General features: G+C 42.4%; 1 protein-coding gene across 1 annotated transcript; it reads left to right on the forward strand.

Moving 5' to 3' along the window:
• Positions 1–1,524: 1,524 nt before the first annotated feature.
• CKAP2 (cytoskeleton associated protein 2) lies at positions 1,525–22,577 on the forward strand. Its single transcript, XM_077806764.1, has 9 exons — positions 1,525–1,638; positions 6,415–6,502; positions 7,661–7,739; positions 12,792–13,642; positions 14,913–15,132; positions 15,683–15,850; positions 18,932–19,004; positions 19,789–20,137; positions 21,006–22,577. Exons 1-9 carry the CDS (start codon positions 1,578–1,580, stop codon positions 21,259–21,261), a joined length of 2,145 nt encoding a protein of 714 aa, XP_077662890.1. The 5' UTR covers positions 1,525–1,577; the 3' UTR covers positions 21,262–22,577.
• The last annotated feature ends 60 nt before the right edge of the window (positions 22,578–22,637 follow it).

The following is a 22,637-nucleotide window of genomic DNA, read 5'->3' on the forward strand; positions in this document are numbered from 1 at the left end:
TTCCAAATTAATTCCACTTCAGCAGTCTCTCGTTGGAGTCTGTTTTTGAAGTTTTGTTGTTGAAGAATTGCAACTTTTAGGTCTGTAATCGAGTGACCAGAGAGATTGAAGTGTTCTCCGACTGGTTTTTGAATGTTATAATTCCTGACGTCTGATTTGTGTCCATTTATTCTTTTACATAGAGACTGTCCAGTTTGGCCAATGTACATGGCAGAGGGTCATTGCTGGCACATGATGGCATATATCACATTGGTAGATGTGCAGGTGAATAAGCCTCTGATAGTGTGGCTGATGTGATTAGGCCCTATGATGATGTCCCCTGAATAGATATGTGGACACCGTTGACAATGGGCTTTGTTGCAAGGTTAGGTTCCTGGGTTAGTGTTTTTGTTGTGTGGTGTGTGGTTGCTGGTGAGTATTTGCTTCAGGTTGGGGGGCTGTCTGTAAGCAAGGACTGGCCTGTCTCCCAAGATCTGTGAGAGTGATGGGTCGTCCTTCAGGATACGTTGTAGATCCTTGATGATACGCTGGGGAGGTTTTAGTTGGGGACTGAAGGTGACGGCTAGTGGCGTTCTGTTATTTTCTTTGTTGGGCCTGTCCTGTAGTAGGTGACTTCTGGGGACTCTTCTGACTCTGTCAGTCTGTTTCTTTACTTCAGCAGGTGGGTATTGTAGTTGTAAGAATGCTTGATAGAGATCTTGTAGGTGTTTGTCTCTGTCTGAGGGGTTGGAGCAAATGCGGTTGTATCGTAGAGCTTGGCTTTAGACAATGGATCGTGTGGTGTGGTCTGGGTGAACGCTGGAGGCATTTAGGTAGGAATAGCGGTCAGTAGGTTTCCGGCATAGGGTGGTGTTTATGTGACCATCGTTTATTAGCACTGTAGTGTCCAGGAAGTGGATGTCTTGTGTGGACTGGACCAGGCTGAGGTTGATGGTGGGATGGAAATTGTTGAAATCACAGTGGAATTCCTCAAGGGCTTCTTTTCCATGGGGCCAGATGATGAAGATGTCATCCGTGTAGTGCAAGTAGAGTAGGGGCATTAGGGGATGAGAGCTGAGGAAGCGTTGTTCTAAGTCAGCCATAAAAATGTTGGCATACTGTGGGGCCATGCAGGTACCCATAGCAGTGCCGCTGATCTGAAGGTATACATTGTCCCCAAATGTAAAATAGTTATGGGTAAGGACAAAGTCACAAAGTTCAGCCACCAGGTTTGCCTAGACATTATCGGAGATACTATTCCTGAGGGCTTGTAATCCACCTTTGTGTGGCAGGTTGGTGTAGAGGTCTTTGCAGCTTTTTTATATTGTAGCTCTGGGAGCACCCCAGCCCTCAGCAGCTGTTTAGTTTCAAAGCTCTCTCAAGCAGCCCCCCGTCCACCCCCTGGCCGTGGTACTGCCCATGCGCACTGCGTCAGGCGTCGCGGCGCCGCGTCTCCCAGGGAGCGAGCCCATTGGCCAGTTCAAGTCCCGCAGCCGGGCCAATCCGGGAGGCGCTACCGTACCGACCGCCTAATTCAAACGGCAGAGCTGGTGGTCGCAGCGGTTCGGTGGCTCCCTCCCTTTATATCGTCCGCGGCTATGAGCGGCCGCCTCCCCCCGCAGCTCCCGGCCACCCGGAGAGCCGAGCCGGCCTACAGAGGTAAGGGCCGCGCTCCCCCCCGTCGGGCCCCTCTCGCGGGACGCAGCTGGAAGGCGCCCGGCAGGGCCCGTGGAGCCGCCCCTGAGCCGGGCTCGCCCGCCGGTGCTGCGGGCCCAGGGCCCCCCGCCAGGAGGAGGGAGCCCCAGCTCCTCCCTCGCCCCCTGCTCGGGGGCCCCGTCCCGTCCGCAGCTGGCTCCGGCCAGCCCCGCTGCGGAGGCAGCCCTGAAATCTCCCTCCAGCTTCCAGCCGCCGGCGTGTCGCGTCGGGGTCGGGGTCGGGGGGAGACGGGCCTGCGGGCGAGTCCGGGTCTGAAATCCGCCCAGCTGCCGAGGTCCGACAAGGTGGGTGAGACGCAGTGTCTTTGACCGGCTCACCTGACCCGCCGTGTGTCTCTCATGTCCCGGGGCCACCGAGCCACAGTCCCACGAGATCCCACAACCCAGAGAAACGAGCCACGGGGGAAGGGGCAGGGTCCGTCCCTTGTGGCTGAGAAGGCGGGGGGGTAGCCTCTTCGTTCATTTGAAAACCTCGGGTTAGTTTACACTGAGTCAACTTCTTAACCCTCTTCCCCCCCCCCCCCCAAGTGTGAACATGTGACAGTTCCAGGGACAGCACAATCCGACTCGTCTTTCATATACACAACTAACTACCACTACTGTTGTGCCTTAAAGATACCTTGTTAAAGAAACTGATTCTGCAACCCAAAATGGCTAAATTCATCCTAATTCTTGCTCCTTTTTAATCAAAAAAGGGCCTTGAGAAAGTATGCCTTGAAGATGATCTAATTTGGGGCACTGTCAGATTTAAAAGGGGGAGGAGCAAATTCCACAGTAAGGACACTCTGAGATCAGTCTGCAAACTTCAAATCTGGGGACTATACCAGATTATTTCACCTCTCTGGGAGAGGCTTTTTCTTGGGTACCTGGGAGCCCCAGCATAATGGGCTTTATGTAACAAAACCAACAACCTGAATAGCACCTGGAAGTGAAGTGGAATCTAGTGCAGTCTCTGGAGTACAAGTATAATGTGCTCCTGTATAAAATCTTATTAAGTGACTGATCAGCTACAATCATCATCATTAACTGATGCTTCCCTGTCTTCAAGTGTAGCCCCATTTAGAGCACATTGCAGTAATGCAATCTAGAGATGAGGAGAGGCATGTATGATATTGGTTAGATCATTATCTGAAAGGAAAGATCAGAACTTCTTAAGCAAGAAGATATAAAATTGCTCTTGACCAATACTGCTATCTGGTCACCACAGACAGTTTAGATTTTAAGAGAGCCCCAAGATTGGAAACTTGAGTAGCAAAAGAAGGGCCTACTTGGTCAGAAAAGAAAATGTTCTCAACAGGGTAGGTAAAAATGTGACTAAGCTTTATAAAATGTGTGGGGATTTTTAAGTAGAATGTTTTATTTACATGTTGGTAGGGTTTTTTTCCTTCCCACTTTATAGTCTGTAATTGCCAGCGTGGATGATTTTGTATTTGTTTGGTCAATTGTTAATAGAATTTCAGATTTATCTAGAGAATTTTCACATTTAAAATGCTGAAAAAGACAAGTGAGGCCTTACCAACTACTTGACTATAAGAATAAAACAAATTAAAATAAAATTGATAAGCAAATAGCCCATTCTGTAATTACAGCCAGTATTGCCTTTTGATATGTTGAGTTTCTACAAGTTGAGACCACTGAAATGCTTTGATTGGGCTATAGTCCTTCTTTTGACAGGCTTACTAGCCTAGTGGATGGAGGGAAGCCATAGACTTGATATATCTTGATTTTTAGTAAGGATTTTGACACTATCCCACATGACATTCTCATAACCAAACTAAACTAGAAAGTTTTGCTGCTTTAAAATTCACAACACATCTGCGCCCCCCCCCCCCCCAAGTGTGGATGCAGTTATACCAGTATAAAAGTGGTTATACCAGTATAGCTTTATTCTGGCTTGGGAAAAATAAGCTATACAGTGCAGACTGAGTGGCTGTGTCACCCCTGCCCTGTAACCTGGGGTGCCCTTTACAATACCTTGCTTCTGTAGCCTCCAGCCTGGACTATTGACAAAAAGCATCCAGTATGTAAATCACTTCCAGCCATGTCTGTGTACTCCAGTGAGCCAGCCAGTCATACCTTGGCTCTTACAACCTTGGTTATGCTGCAGGGTAACCCGAACATACCCCCAGTCCCAGATTTTTTCCCCCCAATAGGTCCTGTACTTCCCAACCCTATCCTGGACAGTACAACTATATTGACCCTTATATTATTTTAAGGAAGTAATGCGTGCATAACTTGTTACCCCAAATGGAGTTACCCAGACACTTCAATTTGAACACACTGGATTAGATAAAGCAATAAAATAAGTTTAATTACAAAGAGATTTTAAGTGAATACAAATGAAGAATAAAAGTCAGAAATGGTTACAAGAAAAATAAAGATAAAATGGTTACTGGTGCCTAACTTTAACAAACTATTAGCTTCAAAGCAAAGCTTTTCATCACATGCTTTTGGCAGTCTTATTGACCAAACTCTTTTAGGTCAGGACCCCTCCCCCAGAATCCAATGGCTACTTCCTTTGTCTTTTCAGGTGCAGTAAATGTGATGGGCAGGATAGAAAGAGTGGTGCCTTGGGATGTCTGTCCTTTTTTATTGTTTGTTCCCCTCTTGAAAAACATTTCCAACTGAGACTCAGGAGACAGTCTATGTGAGAGGATATTCCCTTCTGTTCCCCCCTCTTCCCCTGCACCTGTTTGAACTTCCTTTGTCTTCCCCTCCTGTTTGATTAATTTAATTTACTGCTTAAACGCAAATGAAGGCAAGCACACATTCTTTTCTTTGCTTAGGATAAACCTGTTTGCCACCTTCTGTTTGGGCAGGGCTGTGGGGTTTGGAATCTGTGTTTAATAACACCATACAGGGGAATCTTACAACTCAAATGTTGCCAAACATATTTTATCAGGACAATGCTGACCAGCAAATTGAAGTTTTCAAATACATCACTAGGCATACCTTTTACTGTACAAACAATATTACAACGGTGTGAACACAGGTTAGGCTGTCACAACTATGTGTAAGGCACCTTTGTTCCGATGTAATGGAGTCCACACTAGGACTTTTATAAAAACCTCATACCCCTAACTGCCATAATTACACTGGTATAACTTTTCTAGTGTAGACCAATCCTGGGTCTAAAGAAACATCAGCATAGTGTTATCAGCATACTGGTGATAGTGGAATCCCAAATCTTCCTTAATGCCTTTCCTTTCCTCTTTCACAGTATTATTTTCAATAGACTTTAAACACATTGGACAGGAGGTGAGAAGAAAGCAAATAGCAAAGCAGGTGGAGACAGAATGGAATTTTTCTCTGGAGCTTATGCCTTAGAAAAATCTTTACCAGTTCTGTGAAAGGCAGATTTTTAACCTGTCACCTGAAGTTGTAGTGGGGAGCAAGCTGCCTCTAACAGCTGGTGTTAACTAAAGGCTTCCACAGATAGAGGCAACCAAATAAATGTGTATATTATATAGTATAAACATTCTTCCAAAACACGGCACCAAGAGGTGAAATATTAACAATGAATGTTAGGTTGTTAAAACTGTAATCCTATATTAAAAGTTTAACATATCACACTATTGTCTAGAATTCAGATTTAAAATCTGAACACTGCATCCTTAACTTCTGATACAGGGAACAAAAAAAGGGGCCAGGGTACAAGGTTTGTTCTCCTTCTCACTTTATGGTAGATTTTTGAAAGGCCTGAAAAGTTTTAAACAACAAAATATAATAATAATAATTCTACTTGTTTTTGTTCACTTTTCTCTTACTGAATGACTCTGTCAATAACTGGAGAGCTACTAGTGTTATGACACTAGGAAAAACTGTGGGGGTGAAAACTGATTGAGATAGGAAGGGACTTCTATTGAGACCCTTAATACTGAATTGTGTGTAGAGGGGGGAAACCTGACTGAAGATTCAGCACCTTGTCCCTTCAGTTACGGGGCTGAGAGAATTCTCTGTCTACAACAGTTGTCCAGCTCCTTCAGTAAAAACAAGGAAATTAAGGCTTCACATTCCTGAGTGTCTCATTGAGGTGTAAAAAATGGTTTGGGGTTTTTTTTTGTGTGTTTTGTTTTCTTTTTTTTAAAGAAACCAACCCTTTCAGGCCTTTTTACATGGTAAGACTATATCTAAATAAACATTTCTCCATGCTTGTTCTACTGTTGGTTCCACATCTGGGTGGTGATAAAAAAGCACAAATATAAAATGATCTTCTTCAGATGGTTTTTACCAGTATTGTCTGTCTGTAGACTCAGTGCTGGCATAAGTGCCTCTGTGCCCTTTATGATAGCACTTCATTATTGCTGCTGCAAATGGAACTGCGCCAACGCTAGACCTACAGTAGAAGAGGTGAAAAGTCCCTGTAGAGGCAGCCACAGAGAATAAAAGAACACCACTGTGACTTGGGGGTTCTTGCTCAATGATTAATTTAGCAGAACGCCGACTGTGAGCCACGCTTGAATATGTACGAAGTGTTAAATGAAAATCACGCTAAAATTGCTCAGTGTGTGGATATTAAGATTTTTATATATAGTCAGAATTTTTTCTTCAAATCTCTGGGCCAGAGGCTTTATTTATTAATTTGTGTTTTTGAGTCTTGTTTAAAATTGGCCTAAACATATTTCATTTTATTCTTATAAATTTGTTAGAAATGGGTTGAGCTGGAAATAAGGATTTTGTGTATAACTAAAAAATGTTCAGCTTTCTTTTAATCCATTAGAACAAAGAAGACAAAAGGTTGAAGAATACTTGTTGAGAAAAAAGGCCATTTCTGGATTGCTCATACAGGAGAAGCGGACAAACATCAGGTGGAGTCAATACCTTTGTTTAATTAAATCTGTCTACCAGGAAGGGGCCAGTTTACCCCTTTACACTCTTGCTGTGGGAAACTGAATTACCAATCAATAGCACTTAACCAAATTTTAAAAAGTCACATTATTTAAATCTCTTTAGTTTTATATCATGGTCCTGGCTAAAAGCCTCTGAGTGTGGGAGGGGCTCAGGGCTGGGGCAGAGGGTTGGGGTGTGGGAGTCAGGGCTGCGAGGTGGGGCTGGGAATGAGGGTTCAGGGTGTGGGAGGGGGTTCTGAGCTGGGTCAGGGGGTTGAGGTGCAGGAGGGGGTCTGAGCTGGGCATACAGGCTCTGGGTCAGGGCTGGGGATGAGGTGTTTGGGGTGCAGGAAGGGGCTCCGGGTTTGGGGGGGGCTCAGGGCTGGGGCAGGGGATTAGGGCATGGGCTTACCTCGGGTGGCTCCCAGTCAGCAGCGCAGCGAGAGTGCTAAGGCAGGCTTCCTGCCTGTCCGGGCACCGTGGACTGCACTGCGCCCCAGAAGTGGCCAGCAGCAGATCTGCCTCCTAGGCGGAGGCGCGTAAGCAGCTCCACCCCCCATTGGGAATCGGCCAATGGGAGTGCGGAGCTGGTGCTCAGGGCAGAGGCAGAGCGTGGAGTCCTGTGGTCCCCCTGCCTAGGAGCCAGACCTGCTGCTGCCTGCTTCCAGGGTGCAGCGGTGCGTCCGAACAGGTAGGGACTAGCCTGCCTTAGCCGGGCAGCACTGCCCCTGGCACTTTTAATGGCCTGGTCGGTGGTGCTGACCAGAGCTGCTGTGACCCAGTGCCTTATGTTCCACAACCCAGTACTTGGTCGTGACCTGCAGTTTGAAAACCACTGTTCTAAAGCAAAAATAATAGCTACTAACTCTGTCTCTCTTCTGTGTTGGCAAGAGGAACTGGTATACGTGTTTTATGCTTGTGGCATGAAATATTTCTATGCAGTGGTTTTAATTTGTAAATTCAAACTGAAATAGATTTCCTTTTGGGACAAAATTACTATCATGCTATCTTGTGGAAACCATGAATGCTAGATCTTGGTGGTTTCCTTGTTTAACGTACAGAAATGTTACTATATTATATATTCAAAATATATTTTTAGCTATTCTTAACTCTTTGCTTTTGACTTTTTTTTAAAAGCAATAACAGAACTGGGAAAGCAGCTAGTGATAAACCAGAAGACAAAATAAAAGTCTTAAAATCTGCAAAGCAGAAAATGGTAAGTCTGTGTGAGGTCTTTTTTTCTTTTACATAACTGATAGAAACACTGGTAAAACTGCTTGTTTTGAATTTGTCGCTACAAATTCAAATAACCTTTTTTTGTTTAGCATTAACATAAGTGACTTCCACAACATGAAAACTTGTACGCATGTTAACTGGTTAGTGTGAACGAAATCTTAATCTGTGTTCCTGCAGAGCCTTATGAAGTGCAATCTTTATGAATATACTGTGTCCCAATTTTTTTTTTCTCCAGTACAGAATAAACCTTCTGAACTGACTACTAAGAGACTGAAGGGACTGATTAATGGAATTATTTTACTGTGATGTCTATAATTCAAACTGGAATAAATTCCATTGTAATATCCTGTCTTCACATACTCATAACTTCAGGAAATAATTTTTGACTGACATTTTCCATGCTTAGTCTTTGTATTCTTTTTTTTTTTTAAGTTTGAGCAAAATCTCTTTAGCTGTTAAGGGAGTGGAAAGTTCTACTGTAAAAGTTCTAATATCACTTTAACAGGATCACAGTAAAAGCCATTGATAAAAAATTAATGTGGCATGGGTATAATTGTGAAGTGTGTGCTTCTCATAGTTACAAAGCACTGCTAAACCTACTGAGGATGTTTGGAAGTAATCTGCTAAAAATCTTAGAGTTTAAAAATGCTCTTTCCCCACTTGTAGATCACTACATATGGCCTTTGCAGATCTGATGCGCACAGAGATTGTTGGTAGGACAACTTGTAAGAGGAGATTGAACAATTTAAATTTAAATTTCCTTTCCAAAAACTGCCTTGTCAGGAAAAGCGGAAAATATCAGAATATACATTCACAATTTCAGGATTTCCAATTTGAAAGGTGTAGGCCATCAACCACAGAGTAGAACTAATATAACAAGACAATACAATTAGAAGTAACAGAATGAAATTAAGAAGGAAGGTTGGAACTGAGGGCTAGGTAGGAAGTTGCCCCATGGGGAGAACTTGAGCTGTAGAAAACCACCGAAGGGAAGAGTCGAGGAAACCCTTAGAGTAGATGAAAGGGATCAATATTTCATTGATAAGAGGATGAACAAGATGGGTTTCAGAGAGATCCACTTCCTGTGCGGAAAGAACACTCTTAACTTGGTTAAGTCCTAAAACTTCCTTTCTAAATCTCATGCAGCATAAAAAGAGCTTTTTAAAAATCAGTGATGCCCTCCACAGCCCATGAGGTTCCAGACAGTTGTGTGAAATCTATAAGGCCTCTTATGATGCTGCATGGGGCTTGCCTTTCTCAAACAAGGCATGCTTTATGGCCCTGAATGTCATGTCCCTCTAATTGGTAAAATGAGATCCTTGAAATAAACTTCTTAAAAGCTAATTTTTTTGTAGTCTATGCTCTCTCATCTGTGTTTTCTGCAAAAAAAAAATCCTAAAAAAGACCTAGAAAAAAGTTAGTGTCTCAAAAGAGAAAAAGGCTAGTGTCCCAGAATGAGAGTTGACTTACATTTTAGAGAGAACATCTTTACCATCAAACTCATTGGATCTTCCAACTTCATCTTAAACATGCTGATTGCTGCACTAAATCATTTACTGTAGAGCAGGGCTGTCAAACTCATTTGGACGAGAGAGTTGGATTCCATATTTAATAATCTGTGGGCTGGGATATAAATTCAGAACTTCATATTCCCCTCAACCTACAAGGACTCTCCTACTAATGTCAGGAGATGGCTTGCACAAAGACCAAGGGAAGAACACAGTATGTTCTTTAGTTTTTAAAAAAGTTTAAAAATAAACTTTTTATTTATTCAGTACCTTATTGTCACATTCAGTAAGAAACATATACTCCCCTTTAGGCCACAGCTATTTACCCTTGTTTCTCTCCCTCTGTACTTCCCTCCTTGCAGCAACTTCCAATTCCAACTTTTGGAGGCCTTCACTCCCCACCACCTTTTCCATTTCGTCTGCTAAAATAGTCAGCAATGAAATAGTTAATGTTGTATTTGATTCTCCAGTAGGATTACTAGGTGATGGGGTGTTCGAACCCGAGTTGCCATTTTGGGCTGTCTACTGCCTCAGGAAAAGGATGTGACATTGGTTTACACTCAGTTCATGTCTTACTCCTGGGGGAATTTTGTGCCACTCCATATACGCATAATTGAGCCCCGCAGATTTCTAATTTTTTGCACAGAAAAAAGCTTCTGCCAGAATGTTGCTGCAGTTCTGCCTTTTTACCACCAGAGGGTGCTGTGGTGACAGAACAAAGCTGCAGTTCCCTGCCAGTGAGGGAAGAGAACTATCTTCCCAGCAGGCCCTGTTAGGAGATGGGGGCTAGTGGGGGAGGACAGACTGGGGCAGGGGCTGAATGGGAGTGGAGGCACAGGGCCACAGGGGGGAGGGAGGTGCAGAGACACATAGGGATGGGAGTGACTGGGTGCGAGGGACAGCCACATGAGGATGGGGGGGATACAGGGTTGCTGGTTTGGGGCACAGGGAGACATAGGGATGGGAGTGGCTGGGTGGGGGCACAGACACATGGTGTTGGGGGTGTAGAGCTACATAGAAATGGGAGTGGCTGGGTGAGGGCACAGAATTACTTTAAACCAGTGGCTCTCCCCCATTAGCCCCCATCACCCCCCCCAAAAAAAAACAAAACAAAACCCTGTTCCATACTTTTCCCACCCATACCCAACAACCCTCCAAGTTCACACCCAGGCTCCTTCCTAGCAATTTGCTTCCCTCTCCCTCAGCTCCTCCATTACCCAACTCCCCCAAGCCTTTGCACTGCTTCTGAGGGGTGTAGGAAATACGGTTCTGTATTGTAGTTTAAATGAATTATTACCAAGAGTTCTGTAAAATGTCTAGTAAGGAATCTACTTGTCAAAAAAACATTCCCTGAATCATTTTTGTTGTCTGTATTGTTTGACATACTTGTTGACAGGTATTTTGAAATAATTGACCAAAACCAATTGAAACTGGTGTGATTATATTGTGGTGTTTTCACAAATAAAATGTACAGAATTTTAAAATATTCGCTGCAAAATTTCTAATTTTCTGGCACAGAATTCCAGCAGGAATAACATTGTCTGGAAGGCAATCTCTACAGTCGTATGGGCTAAAAACATTTTTTAAGAATCAAAACTTAGATTCTGCACAGTCTCAATCTGACCTGCAGGCTGTATGTTTGACAGAATTACTTTAAACCAGTGGCTCTCAACCTTTCCAGACTACTGTACCCCTTTCAGGAGTCTGATTTGTCTTGTGTACCCTGCGTTTCACCTCACTTAAAAATTACCATTACAAAATCAGACCTAAAAATACAAACATGTCCCACACATGATTACTGAAAAATTGCTTGCTTTCTCATTTTTACCATATAATTATAAAACAATTGGAATATAAATATTGTACTTATGTTTGTGTACAATATATAGAGCAGTATAAACAAATCATTCTGTATGAAATTTTAGTTTGTACTGGATTCGTTAGTGCTTTTTACGTAGTCCATTGTAAAAATAGGCATATATCTAGATGAGTTGATGTAGCCCCTGGAAGACCTCTTTGTACGCCCAGGGGTACACGTGCCCCTGTGTGATGGGATCCTCAGCACACCTGCATGTGGAGGTCTGCACCCAGCTAGATTCATGAGTGGCTCTGGGAACATTCATGCAATCACAGAGTAAGGCACCAGCCAAATCCCCCCCCTCCCAGTCTTTACCTCAGGAATATACCCTCTTGCTCTGCTCAAGACAAGCAATGCAAGTTTATTAATTGGTTCACCACTTCATCAATGGAAAGTTGATATACGCCAGCCTTTGTGAACCTGAGCAGATTTACCACACGCTTTAGGCAAACTCACTGGTAAAGGTAAACAGAAAAACAAGTTTGACTAAAAAAGATAGATTTTTTTTTTAAGTGATTATAAGTAATAGGCAAAAAGTCAGTTAGTTACCAAAATAAAATAAGCATGCAGTCTAAACTCTCAATCCTATTAGACTGGGCAACATTCTGGGTTAAACAGTTTTTCTCCCCCTACTGGATATTGTAGTTCATAGTACACAGGTTTCACTCTTGAAACCTCGGCCAGTCTCCTCTGTTGGGATCTTCTGGGTGTCCTTGTTGCTTGCACCATATATGGGGGGAGGAGAAAAAGCCAAGCATGGGGCCAGTATGTTCTGCTTTATACCCCTAGTCCATGTGCTTGGAGAACACAAGTCCAGGCATGTCTGGTGGGTATTGCTGAGTCACCAGGCAAGGTTGAGCAATTCCCCGGGTGTGGCCTTGTGCAAGTAAGTCGTTGCATGTTAGCTCCCTTGCTGGACAATGGCAGTTGATAGTTGTTGGACACCCGCCTGGGCATTGGTTAGCTCCCTTGTCTTTGTCTCTAGGGTTCTAATATCTGGGCAATTCCCCAACTCAGAATGTTTTAGTGACAACCATACAACACAATCTCATAACTTCATATACACTAATGATATACATATTTAGATAGAACCATGACTTTCAGCAGATCACAGGGGGTGAGGGATAGCTCAGTGGTTTGAGCATTGGACTGCTAAACCCAGGGTTGTGAGTTCAATCCTTGATGGGGGCCATTTAGGGATCTGACCCAAAAATTGGGGATTGGTCTTGCTTTTAGTAGGGGGTTGGACTAGATGATCTCCTGAGGTCCCTTCCAACCCTGATATTCTCTGACAACCTTTCCACTGATGCCTCACATAGCATGCTTTATATAAAATATCACAATTTGTATATAAATGATGAATATGGGGGTTACAGCGCACTCCCCCCTGCTCTAGATTCTAGAGACAGTGGCCTCTTATCCTTATTTAATGCTTGGGTGAGGATTTTGCAGTGACAAGCAGAAATAACAGTTCACATTCCCCTTGTTTGACTCCCTTGTAGATGTGATGCATCCCCATTTTCTTCAAGGCCAACTTTCTGTATTAATTTTCTCAAGTCTTGTAAGCCTACCACTGTTTGGAAGGCTTCTGCATTTCATTTCAGCAACTTATATTATTGCCATATGCTATGCATTTTTAATATCTTCATGTTACTTCTAATTTCAGGAAGATAAAGAAAATGCTAATAGACCTCCAGGGACTCAACCAAGCAACACTCTGAAAAAAAGCACAGCTTCTTCAAAGGATGAAACCTTGAAAACTACCACCATACTGACAGACTCAACTATAGGAACAAATTGCAGTCCTGAAGATTTTTGTTCGGCTATTAATGCTTCCAAAAATGAACTTACTTACCGTGTGTCATTTAGTCAGTCCTTCCTGCACAAAAGAAACATTAAAGAGAAGCAACTGATTGCAGACAATCAGAACTCTGATGCCAGCCTGCCAAAGAAACATGTGCCTGGCTCATATTGCGGCAAGGTTATCCCATCGAAGATAAACTCCTTTAGAAAAACACTAGAAAATGAGGATGCAAAGAGTTCTTTAGCAAACCAGAAACCTATAACTCCTGCCACCAAACCAGCAGTGAGACCATCATCCACCTGCAGCAACAATGCAGTCATAAATAACATTAAAGCCACAAATTTGGCTAGTGCTACTAAACCTATACATGCCCTGCCCTTCCAGAAGAGACCACCTGTGAGGGCTTCTCATAGTACCCACTCAAAGTCCATCCAGAACAAGGAGAAACAAATAATCACAAGAGTGTCTGTAAATCATATGACTGTCCAAAGAAAGCCTGATAGAAGTGGGCCACCATCATTAAAGACAGCTCTTCACAATGCTAAGCCCCCTTCTGTACCTAGGGCAAAGAGAACTGAGGTTCCACTCAGAGATGTCAGATTAGGAACTTCAGTGAAGTCTGTTTCTGTAACCTGTGGGACCAAGGCCACCCAGGATTCAAAAGCTGGGAACAGAAAATATGTTCTGCCGAAAGAGACAACGGAAGAGAGAAGGTAACTGGATTAATCAAATTGTGGGTGGGTGGTGTGTTAAAAGATTTTTTTCCCCTCCAGCCCCCCTCATTAAACAGATCTCAGTAGACTTGTTTCAACTGTGAGTGGATATGCTCATATTGCTTTTAGGTCCACTAGTAAGTTTATATATGGAAATTCTTGTGCTCAGAACTGCAAACTACCTTTTCTGGTTGAAAGCCATCAGACTCTGAAGAAACCAAGATTTAAAACTGAGTAGAACTCCAATATTAATTGCAGCAGCATTTTAGGCTCTCAACTTGTCCTGCTTCCTTGTAGTTTTTGCAGTATCAGAGAAACACGTCTCCAGTGTCTCAGGCCTTCTTGTGTTGTGTTGGCCTTGGCAAATCTGCCACTGGTGTACATGTAATCAAACCACAGACACCCAGCAACTTACAAAAAATAGTTTCGTGCATGATGTACGTAGCAGTGAGTGTAGTATTTATTAGAAACTGTGTGTAATGGGGGGGGAGAGAACTAGATTGCTTCATTCATGAATAGAATAGTGTTTTCCAGCTCTAGATCAGAGATCTGAATCCAATCTAGATAATTAGTGACAGTTGTTACCAGCTAATGGCAGTCATCCCAGTAGATATCTATAATTTAGCAATAATTGGCAGTTTCAGCATGAAGCCAAAGGATTCAAATGGGGCTAGAGTCTGACCTATACTCTTAAGAAATGGCCCTTTTGAAATAGGACCCAGGCCTGCTATGGTGGGGAACTTGGACTACCACACCATATGTTCTGCCTGTTCTGTGGATAGAAGGATTCTGTCTTTAGGACTCAGTCTAGTGCTTCTCATAAGTATAAACTCAGTTCAAATTTTTGTTCTCTAGACTTAAGGGGCCATCCAAGTAGCTTAGAAGCAGTTCTCTGCACTATGTAGGAAAAGCAGGGTTGATGGTGGGTTTTTGTTAGGTTTTTTTTTTTTGTACCCTCAATTTTTTGCTGCTGTTAGATAAGAGAAGATAGAAGTGTCTCAACTTGCTGATCATAAACATCTCTAGCATATAGAAGTAGCGGCATCAAGGGTTTCAAAGGCTCCTATCCAGGCATAGGTAATAGATGCATGGCTTGATGTTTAGAGAGAGGTGATAATTAAGAATTCTTTAAGAATTTTCCTCATCTACCCTCAAAGTATGTTTTTATGCGACTTATGTTGACTGGCCCTAATCTTAATCCTTGTGTATATATGGTGAAAAATAAGCTATTCTACAACAGATGCTAATATACTGATTTACTTAAATGCAGAATTCGTCTGGCTGAATGGAAGGTAACCAAAGGAAAAGTGATAAAGAGGCCACCATCTACTGTGCTTCAAGTAGCCCAGCCTGAGACACAGGCATCACAAGAAACTCCAAAAGAACCAGTTGAGTCTTTCTGGGCTACCATAGTAGAAGAGGATGAACAAGGATTATTCAGTGAAAATGTCAACAAAACTCTTGCAGAATGTCTGCATTTAACAGAACAGGTATTCATTTTGTTGTATACTAACATCATGATCCTGTATGCCCTTAGTGCGTGGAACTCCCATTGATCTCAATAGTAATTTCATATTCCGAGGGCTTGTGTGATTCAGCCCGAAGTACCAACCACCTGATTTAGGAAGCAAGATGCACACTAGAGTTGACTTTTATGTGGTGCTCAGTATCAAAGGAAAGGTAGTAATTCCATAGTCCACTTGCTGCTGCTTTAATTTATTGAACTTTTTTACAAAAGTTACCTTAAAAAGTGACACTTTTAGAACTTGGAGAAGAGAAATTATCTCCTATTTCCTAACACTCTGTACAGACAAGTTTCATTTTGAAGACTAGGTGAATGAATAGCACATCCTGATGAGATAGTGATTGTAGCACATTCAACAATAGTTCGCACTAAATATTTTTCATAACTACCAATTTAATCAGGGTCACTAGAAAAAAGAGAAGCAAATACAAGTTTTCAGTAACAATTGTATAGTCACTACCTTGGAATATGTTTATTAGGATTGAGTCTTCCTGTCATTTTATGTAAATATTTAGGGTTTTCCTGGGGATGAAGTACATGCAATGCTGGAAAAGCTGATTCAGAGTGTTCCAGATGCAAAAAAACTTGCAAAATACTGGGTGTGTCGCATGCGTCTTGAACAGCTGGGCCCAATTGAAAAGATCATTGCTGTTTACGAGGAGGCTATTCTGGCAGGAGCACAGGTGAGAAGTGGAATCTTGGGCCTTTTCCAGTGAAAAGGCGTGATGGATGTAAAAACTGGTGCATGCAGAAGAACTTCTATATCAGGGGTCAATGGGCTGACTGCGGGCCAAATTCAGACCACCAGGCGCTTTTGAATGGACCCTGAAATCTTTTTATTATCAATATTGTTTATAAAAATCATTTTCTCTGGAGTTTGGTCCTTGACCAAGAAATTTGGACCTTGACAAAAAATAGACTATCCCTGTTCTATATATTAACACTGGCTGCTTCTAGTAAAAGGGGTGGCTCACTTATATTGAATTAGTTAATTAAACATACAAGCTGTATAAGCTTCATAAGCTTGTTGCAATTGTGAATCTCTTTACATTTATGCTGCAACTTCAGTAAACAGCAACTATTACTTTCAAGGGGAGAGAAATGAGCATCAAAATTACTTCTAGAAAAAATGATGAAAAACTATAACTTCTAATGTATGCAATATTGTTGTAGCTTTGTTGATCCCAGGATATTAGAGACACAAGGTGGGTGAAGTAATAACTTCTTATTGGACCAACTTCTGTAGGTGAGAAAGACAAGCTTTGAAGCTACACAGAGGTCTTCTTCAGGGTTGGGAAAGGTACTTAGAGTTGCAGCTAAATACAAGATCAAACAGAATATGTGCTAACTACTTACGATTCTCAACCCCTTGGACCAGTGGTCCCCAAACTTTTGATGGTTGCGTCCCCATGCTTCCTCCTGGAGTGTGGAGGGTGGGTGGGGTTGGGGATGTCATGGACAGGGTGAGGGGGCCGAAGCTGGGGGTGCAGGGGTGGGTCTGGAGTCTGAGCCACGGCTAGGGGCTAAGTTTGGGGGTGATGGCAGGAGCAAAGTCGCAACCAGGCCGCCGTGACGGCTGGCAGTGGAGCTCTGCTGAGGCTGGGGATGGGGCCAAGCACGAGGATGGGAGCTGAGGCTGTGGCTGGGGAGGGTGGGAGGGTGGTCCCTCCCTGTCCCCTGTGGGGGCTGGCCCAGACTCACCGTGCCACCCAGAAGGCCTGTGGTGGGGGTGCGCCCCACTTTGGGGACCTCTGCCTTTGACGTAGGCCGCAAAAGATTTAGACTGAAAACTGACTCAACAGAATTCAACTATATATACAGACAATAGATTTCCAAAGAGGTCTGCACCCCCATTCAAAAATTTTTAGGGGTTTGCAAATGAAAAAAGGTTGAGAACCACTGTTCGAAGGGATCATTTAATGTGAAGTGTCCTGCTAAGGCCCCTGTAGCCCTCTGACAAAGAAGGGGGAGTTAGTGGGTTCTAAAGATGAGCCTGGGAGCTTAAATTCATAACTTTGCTAGACACTAAAAATAATGGTCTTAATAAAGATACTGGATTTATGGCTCATTACAACAATCTGTAACCCACTAACCCTCCCTTTTTGTCATATGACTACAGGAGTGTTTACGGGCCACTTCACCTTGAATAATTCCTTAGAACAGTGGTTTTCAGACTTTTTTTTTTTCCTGGTGACCCAGTTGAAGAAAATTGATGCCCATGACCTAGCGGAGCTGGGGATGAGGGGTTTGCGGTGTGGGAGGGGCTCAGGGCTGGGGTGCAGGAGTGGGTCAGGGCCCTGGGGTGGGGCCAGGGATGAGGGGTTTGGGGTACAGGAGGGGGCTAAGGGTTTGGGGGTGGGACGCGGGCTTACCTCCGGCGACTCCCGATCAGCAGTGCAGCTGGGTGCAGAGGCAGGCTTCCCTCCTGTCCTGGCACCACGGCCAACGCTGTGCCCCAGAAGTGGCCAGCAGTAGGTGCGGCTCCGCATGGCTTTTGCCTGCGGGGAGCGCTGCCCTCCCCCCCCCCCCCAAGCTCCCATTGGCAGGGAACCGGTGCTCAGAGTGGGGGCAGTGCATAGAGGCCCGTGGGGGGGGTGCCGCCTAGGAGCTGGACCTGCTGCTGGCCACTTACGGGGCACAGTGCGGTGTCAGAACATGTAGGGACTAGCCTGCCTTAGCTGGGCAGCACCACCGACGGGACATTTAACGGCCCCGTCAGTGGTGCTGACCAGAGCTGCCATGACCCAGTCCCTTCCATTCCATGACCCAGTTCTGGGTTGCAACCCACAGTTTGAAAACCACTGCCTTAGAATATCTACCAGATTGTTCTTGTATTTAGCTGTGACACTGAGTACCTTTCCCAGACCTGAAGAGCACTGTGTAGCTCAAAAGCTTCTCTCTCACCAACAGAAGTTGATCCAATAACAATTTTACCTCAGCCACCTTGTCTCTAACTTCTAATATTACTTTTACTTTTATTTATAGGATTTGCTAACATTAAGGTTGCAAAAGAAACCCGACTTGTATGCAAAAATTCAGGTTCTAGCAGGAACAGTAATGCTACCACATTGTACAGGATGAATCCTGTGCAGTGTGGCAAAGTTGATGTTGCAGTCTTTGCTTGTACACTTTGACTCATGTTCAAACTCCATTAACATATGGATTTATAATTAGGCTTAGCAGAATGTTTTTTATGTTTGTACAATTTTGATGGATAATATCAATGTTTAAGCATTTTTTTCAGTTTTTATCACTTACATTTTCAGTAGTTGGTTTTGTTTTGGGCTTAAATTTTCCATTTGCGGGAAATTGGGGGGAAAATTATTTAATGACAGTGGATGCTGTGATTCAAAAAGTTAAAGCTTTGTAATTGTTAAAAATATAAATTGTAAACATCACATATCAAAATATATACAGCAAATATCCTTAGTTTGATTTAAGTTCTCAACCAGCATGTTTCTGACTTTGCCTATCTGTAAATTTTGGTTGTGATTGATGGAAATATTTTTCATCATTGTGTGTGTGCGTGCATGCATGCATGTTTGTTGAAATCAACATTTACCAATAAAAATCTAATCGTTCTAAGCCTGTTTATAATACAGTTAACCAACTGTAATGTTCATAATATAACTTAAGGTGATGCAGACTGCATCACCTTAGTTATTCTAGAGTTTAATGTGGAAATTAAAAATAAGTAGGGACTATAAAATCGGTCTCTCAGAGCTGACTTTATGGGCCATTAATGGAAACAACTTTTCTTCCAGCCTAAGGATGAGTTACGACACACAGTAGCAGACATTATGAAGAATACTGATAATCTTCCAAAGTCAGTTGTTGGTAAGATTGAATACTCTATTTCTTTGTTAATTTAAGGTTATCTGACACTGTGAATAAAATGTGTTAAACTTTTTAAAAAACAGCGTGCACCCTATCTCATTCAGTCGTGTGGTGTGGAAGCTGATCTGTTTAGTGTCTAAACTTCAAATTATCTGAAATATAATGCAGAGTTTGATTAAAACTTACTGATTCCTCCTCAGCTTCTAGCATGTTGCCAATAGTGACAAGTGACACTGGCAGACAGGGGTCAGCCTGAGGTTCAAATGTTTCAAAAAGGTCAGGGGCTAAAATCAGTAACTGGAGCAGATTGTCTTGAGTGGCACAAAGGTATCAGCAACTACCTGCAAATTCCTGCTGAGGAATCATCCAGTATGGTGAATTGAAGGTGCCTAGTGTGGTGGTTTTTTCCTCAAAAAGTACTATACACCTGCCACCTGAAAATCAGGCTGCTTTCAGGTAGGTCAAGTTGACGGTTCCAAATCATTATTTGCCTTTGGAAATTTAGGCCATTGTGGTGATTCACCTTGCTTGTGGGGAAAATGTGGTTTTAGCAACCTAGGTAAAACTAAGGCCTATGAAATGCTATTGTGCAATAGATTGTTGTTGTAAAAATGGTTTGGTGTGCAGAAGCTGTAGAATTTCAAAGATACCCCTTACTGGCTACTGAAGAACATGGTGAAACCACTGACTTTTGTATCTTGTTTTACACTCTGCTGCTAGTTACTAGATCCTTAATTGCAACTAATCATGACTGTGTTCCTATTTCTAACTTTGTAACTTTCAGAGGAATGTGTGAAGGAAGAAGTTATCAACAAAGAAGCTAACTCTTCAGTAGAGAATGTAGAGGAAGTCTTCAAAGAGCTCAACTTGGATGATGAAGAGAAGGCAGAGATTAGCAATGAAGTCATCAAGAAAGAGGAAACAGATTCATCCCTGAAGCCAAGACAAGAGACCTTACCTAAAGAAAGTAAAAAGCACAGAACAAAGTACAAAGAACAAAGTAAGAAGTCTGCAAACTACAAAACTGAAGATACAATAAAAGATGCAAACTTAGAATTTAAGACGCCTGAAAAAGAAAAGGAGGGGTCTTATTTAATTAAATACAATTTGTCAACCACTCCATACTTAGAAAGGTAAGATCACTTATGGTAATCTTAGTTCCTGCTCTTCCACAGTGTCTGGGGAAACCATGATATGTATTTGCATCACAACTGCAACAAATCAAACGTCCTAGCCTAGTGAACATCCAGTTTGGAACTGGAATTCCAAGAGTCTAATCTTTTGAGTGCTGCTTCTCCTTTCACCATTGGGATGAATGGGTGGAGAAAAGCTTTACATCTAAAGGAAAGACTCTTTTTTTATAGGCCTGTCACAACTCAAATCTTTCAAATTGACACAAGCCATCTGTCTGGGCTTTTCTTTTGGCATAAATATCAATTGTCTCCACACCTTTAAGAGGATCTTATTAGTCACAAAATTTAAGTCTTTTCCTCTCAGGGTTAACACTGAAGAGCCTAGGATACTTACCCTGAACGCTACAAAGCAGAGCTTCCCGTGCTCAAGGTCCCACAAGTACATAATGTATTTTGGGCAAGTCCTGCCCAGCTTTGGAACCTGTATTGCTGTATGCCTGGTGTAGAAGGCTGTACACTCTGGAGGATTTAGGGAGAAGTCAAGCGGATATATGTGTTTGCTTGGAATAACTCTTGGCGAGCGGACGTAGTGGAGAAGAACTCTATCCTGGGGCAAAATGAATTTAGTGCTTAAAACAAACTTCTCTGGATTTAGCTTCTGGGGGCATTGCATGTGGTCATTATCTTCTCTCTTTGCTGGGGATGGGGGAATGGGAGGGTACAGTTGGCTAAAGCAGGAAGCATGTTTGTATGGTTTCTGACAGGCTTTCATGTGGATGTTTCCATAGAAAGACAGTAAGACTAACTGTGGCTCAATATACATCTTTAATACACAAATGTGTTTTTTGTTTTTTTCTCTTTTCTGAAGTGTGAAGAAAAAGATGCAGTGTGAGGCAAATGACTCTGCTGTTAAAGATATAAAATTCTTGACCCCTGTGAGGCGTTCTCGTCGCCTTCAGGAGAAGTTGTGCAAGCTACCAGATATGTTAAAGGATCATGATCCCTGTGTTGGTTCGCTTGAACAGCTGGGAGAACTCGGAGCTGTAAACAATGCCTTTATCTACAGACAGAATAGTGCACTACAAGAACCCATTATTCATCTGGAAGAGCAAGAAGAGCAGTAACTTTAGTGGGGAAGGATTTACAAATTTTGATTCATTCCTGGTTTTGCAATTGGTGTATTCTGCTAGATATACAGAGCTGGCTTAGTAACTCAATGGTTTTAAGACTGTTCAAGCAAATTCCATATGGCTTATTTTGGAGTACAGCAGTTGCAGAATCAAGTATACTGCAAACTTCTCTGTTTTGTTTGAGAGAGAACTTTAAACTGTCACTTGTATTTCATAAATTTTTCTCTTAAGCTTTGTAGCAAATATGTAGTGTTGGTTGGTTTTGCATTGTAAATATTTTTCTTTCTTTGTTCAAATGTTACATTGAATACTAATTAGGGAATGGATTTAACATACTAATAACCTTATAATGGATGTCTAGCCATGGTGACCCCTCTCCCCATTATAAGCTAAATAGTTTAAAAATTCACACAATTTACATTCTTGCTCTTAAAAGAAAACATAAAAATGATGATCAATGAGGGGTATGTATTGATGTGTAACAGATTTGCTGAACTGGAAAACTGAAACCAAATACTAAATTAAATAAATGGTGAACTTCAAAATAGCTACTACATGCAGTTTCTATTTTAGAGTCTGATCCAGTAAAGCACTTGAATAGTCCCCTTGATTAGTGTATTGAAACTGTAATATAGGCTTGTGTTAAGCTATCTGTAACATAAGGCTTTATATTAAACTTACCAATTTGAGTTACATTTGCTTTATTTATACTAACTTGTTTACATCTTAAATTCAGGGGACTAGAATTGCAGAAAGTGATTTTTCCAGCTGATGCTTGGAAGATGTCCTCAGTCCAAGAGATGTCACCAGTATCTTTCAAATGCAGGATGGACAATGGATTTTGCATAGATATCTGCTTACTTCTCTCCCTCCTCCCATAGTTTAAAAAAACGGTTGGACAAAGTGATCTCTTATTAGCCAACATGATTAGTTACAAGCTACCATTTTGAATGTTCACTTACAAACTTTCCACATCATAAACTCAAATAGTAGTTAACAAGCTTGTTCCCTTGTTGGCAACTTCACCTGAGAAATAGAATTTAATATGAGTATTGGAGCTGAATTACTCTTTTCGCTACAGAATTCTCCATGTTAGAGAGAGAGCAGTACAAACTTCTCCACACCCCACTGGCTGTGCAGTCAGTGCATAGTATCCGTCATCTCTTATGCACTAACTGAACTTAACTGAAAATACCAGCTGCCCACTAATTCCTTAAGATTATACTGGAACTCCACAAAGAGGAAGCAGTACTGTTTAGAAGAACCATGTTAGGTAGGGAGGTATCTATCCACCCTCACGTCACTCTAAGGCCAGGTTTATAGGTAAGTTTTGCTAGCATACAGATTGGTTAGGAGCATGGAGAAAAATG

The sequence above is a fragment of the Eretmochelys imbricata genome, chromosome 1 (assembly GCF_965152235.1).
Source record: "Eretmochelys imbricata isolate rEreImb1 chromosome 1, rEreImb1.hap1, whole genome shotgun sequence".
Taxonomy (NCBI): domain Eukaryota; kingdom Metazoa; phylum Chordata; order Testudines; family Cheloniidae; genus Eretmochelys; species Eretmochelys imbricata.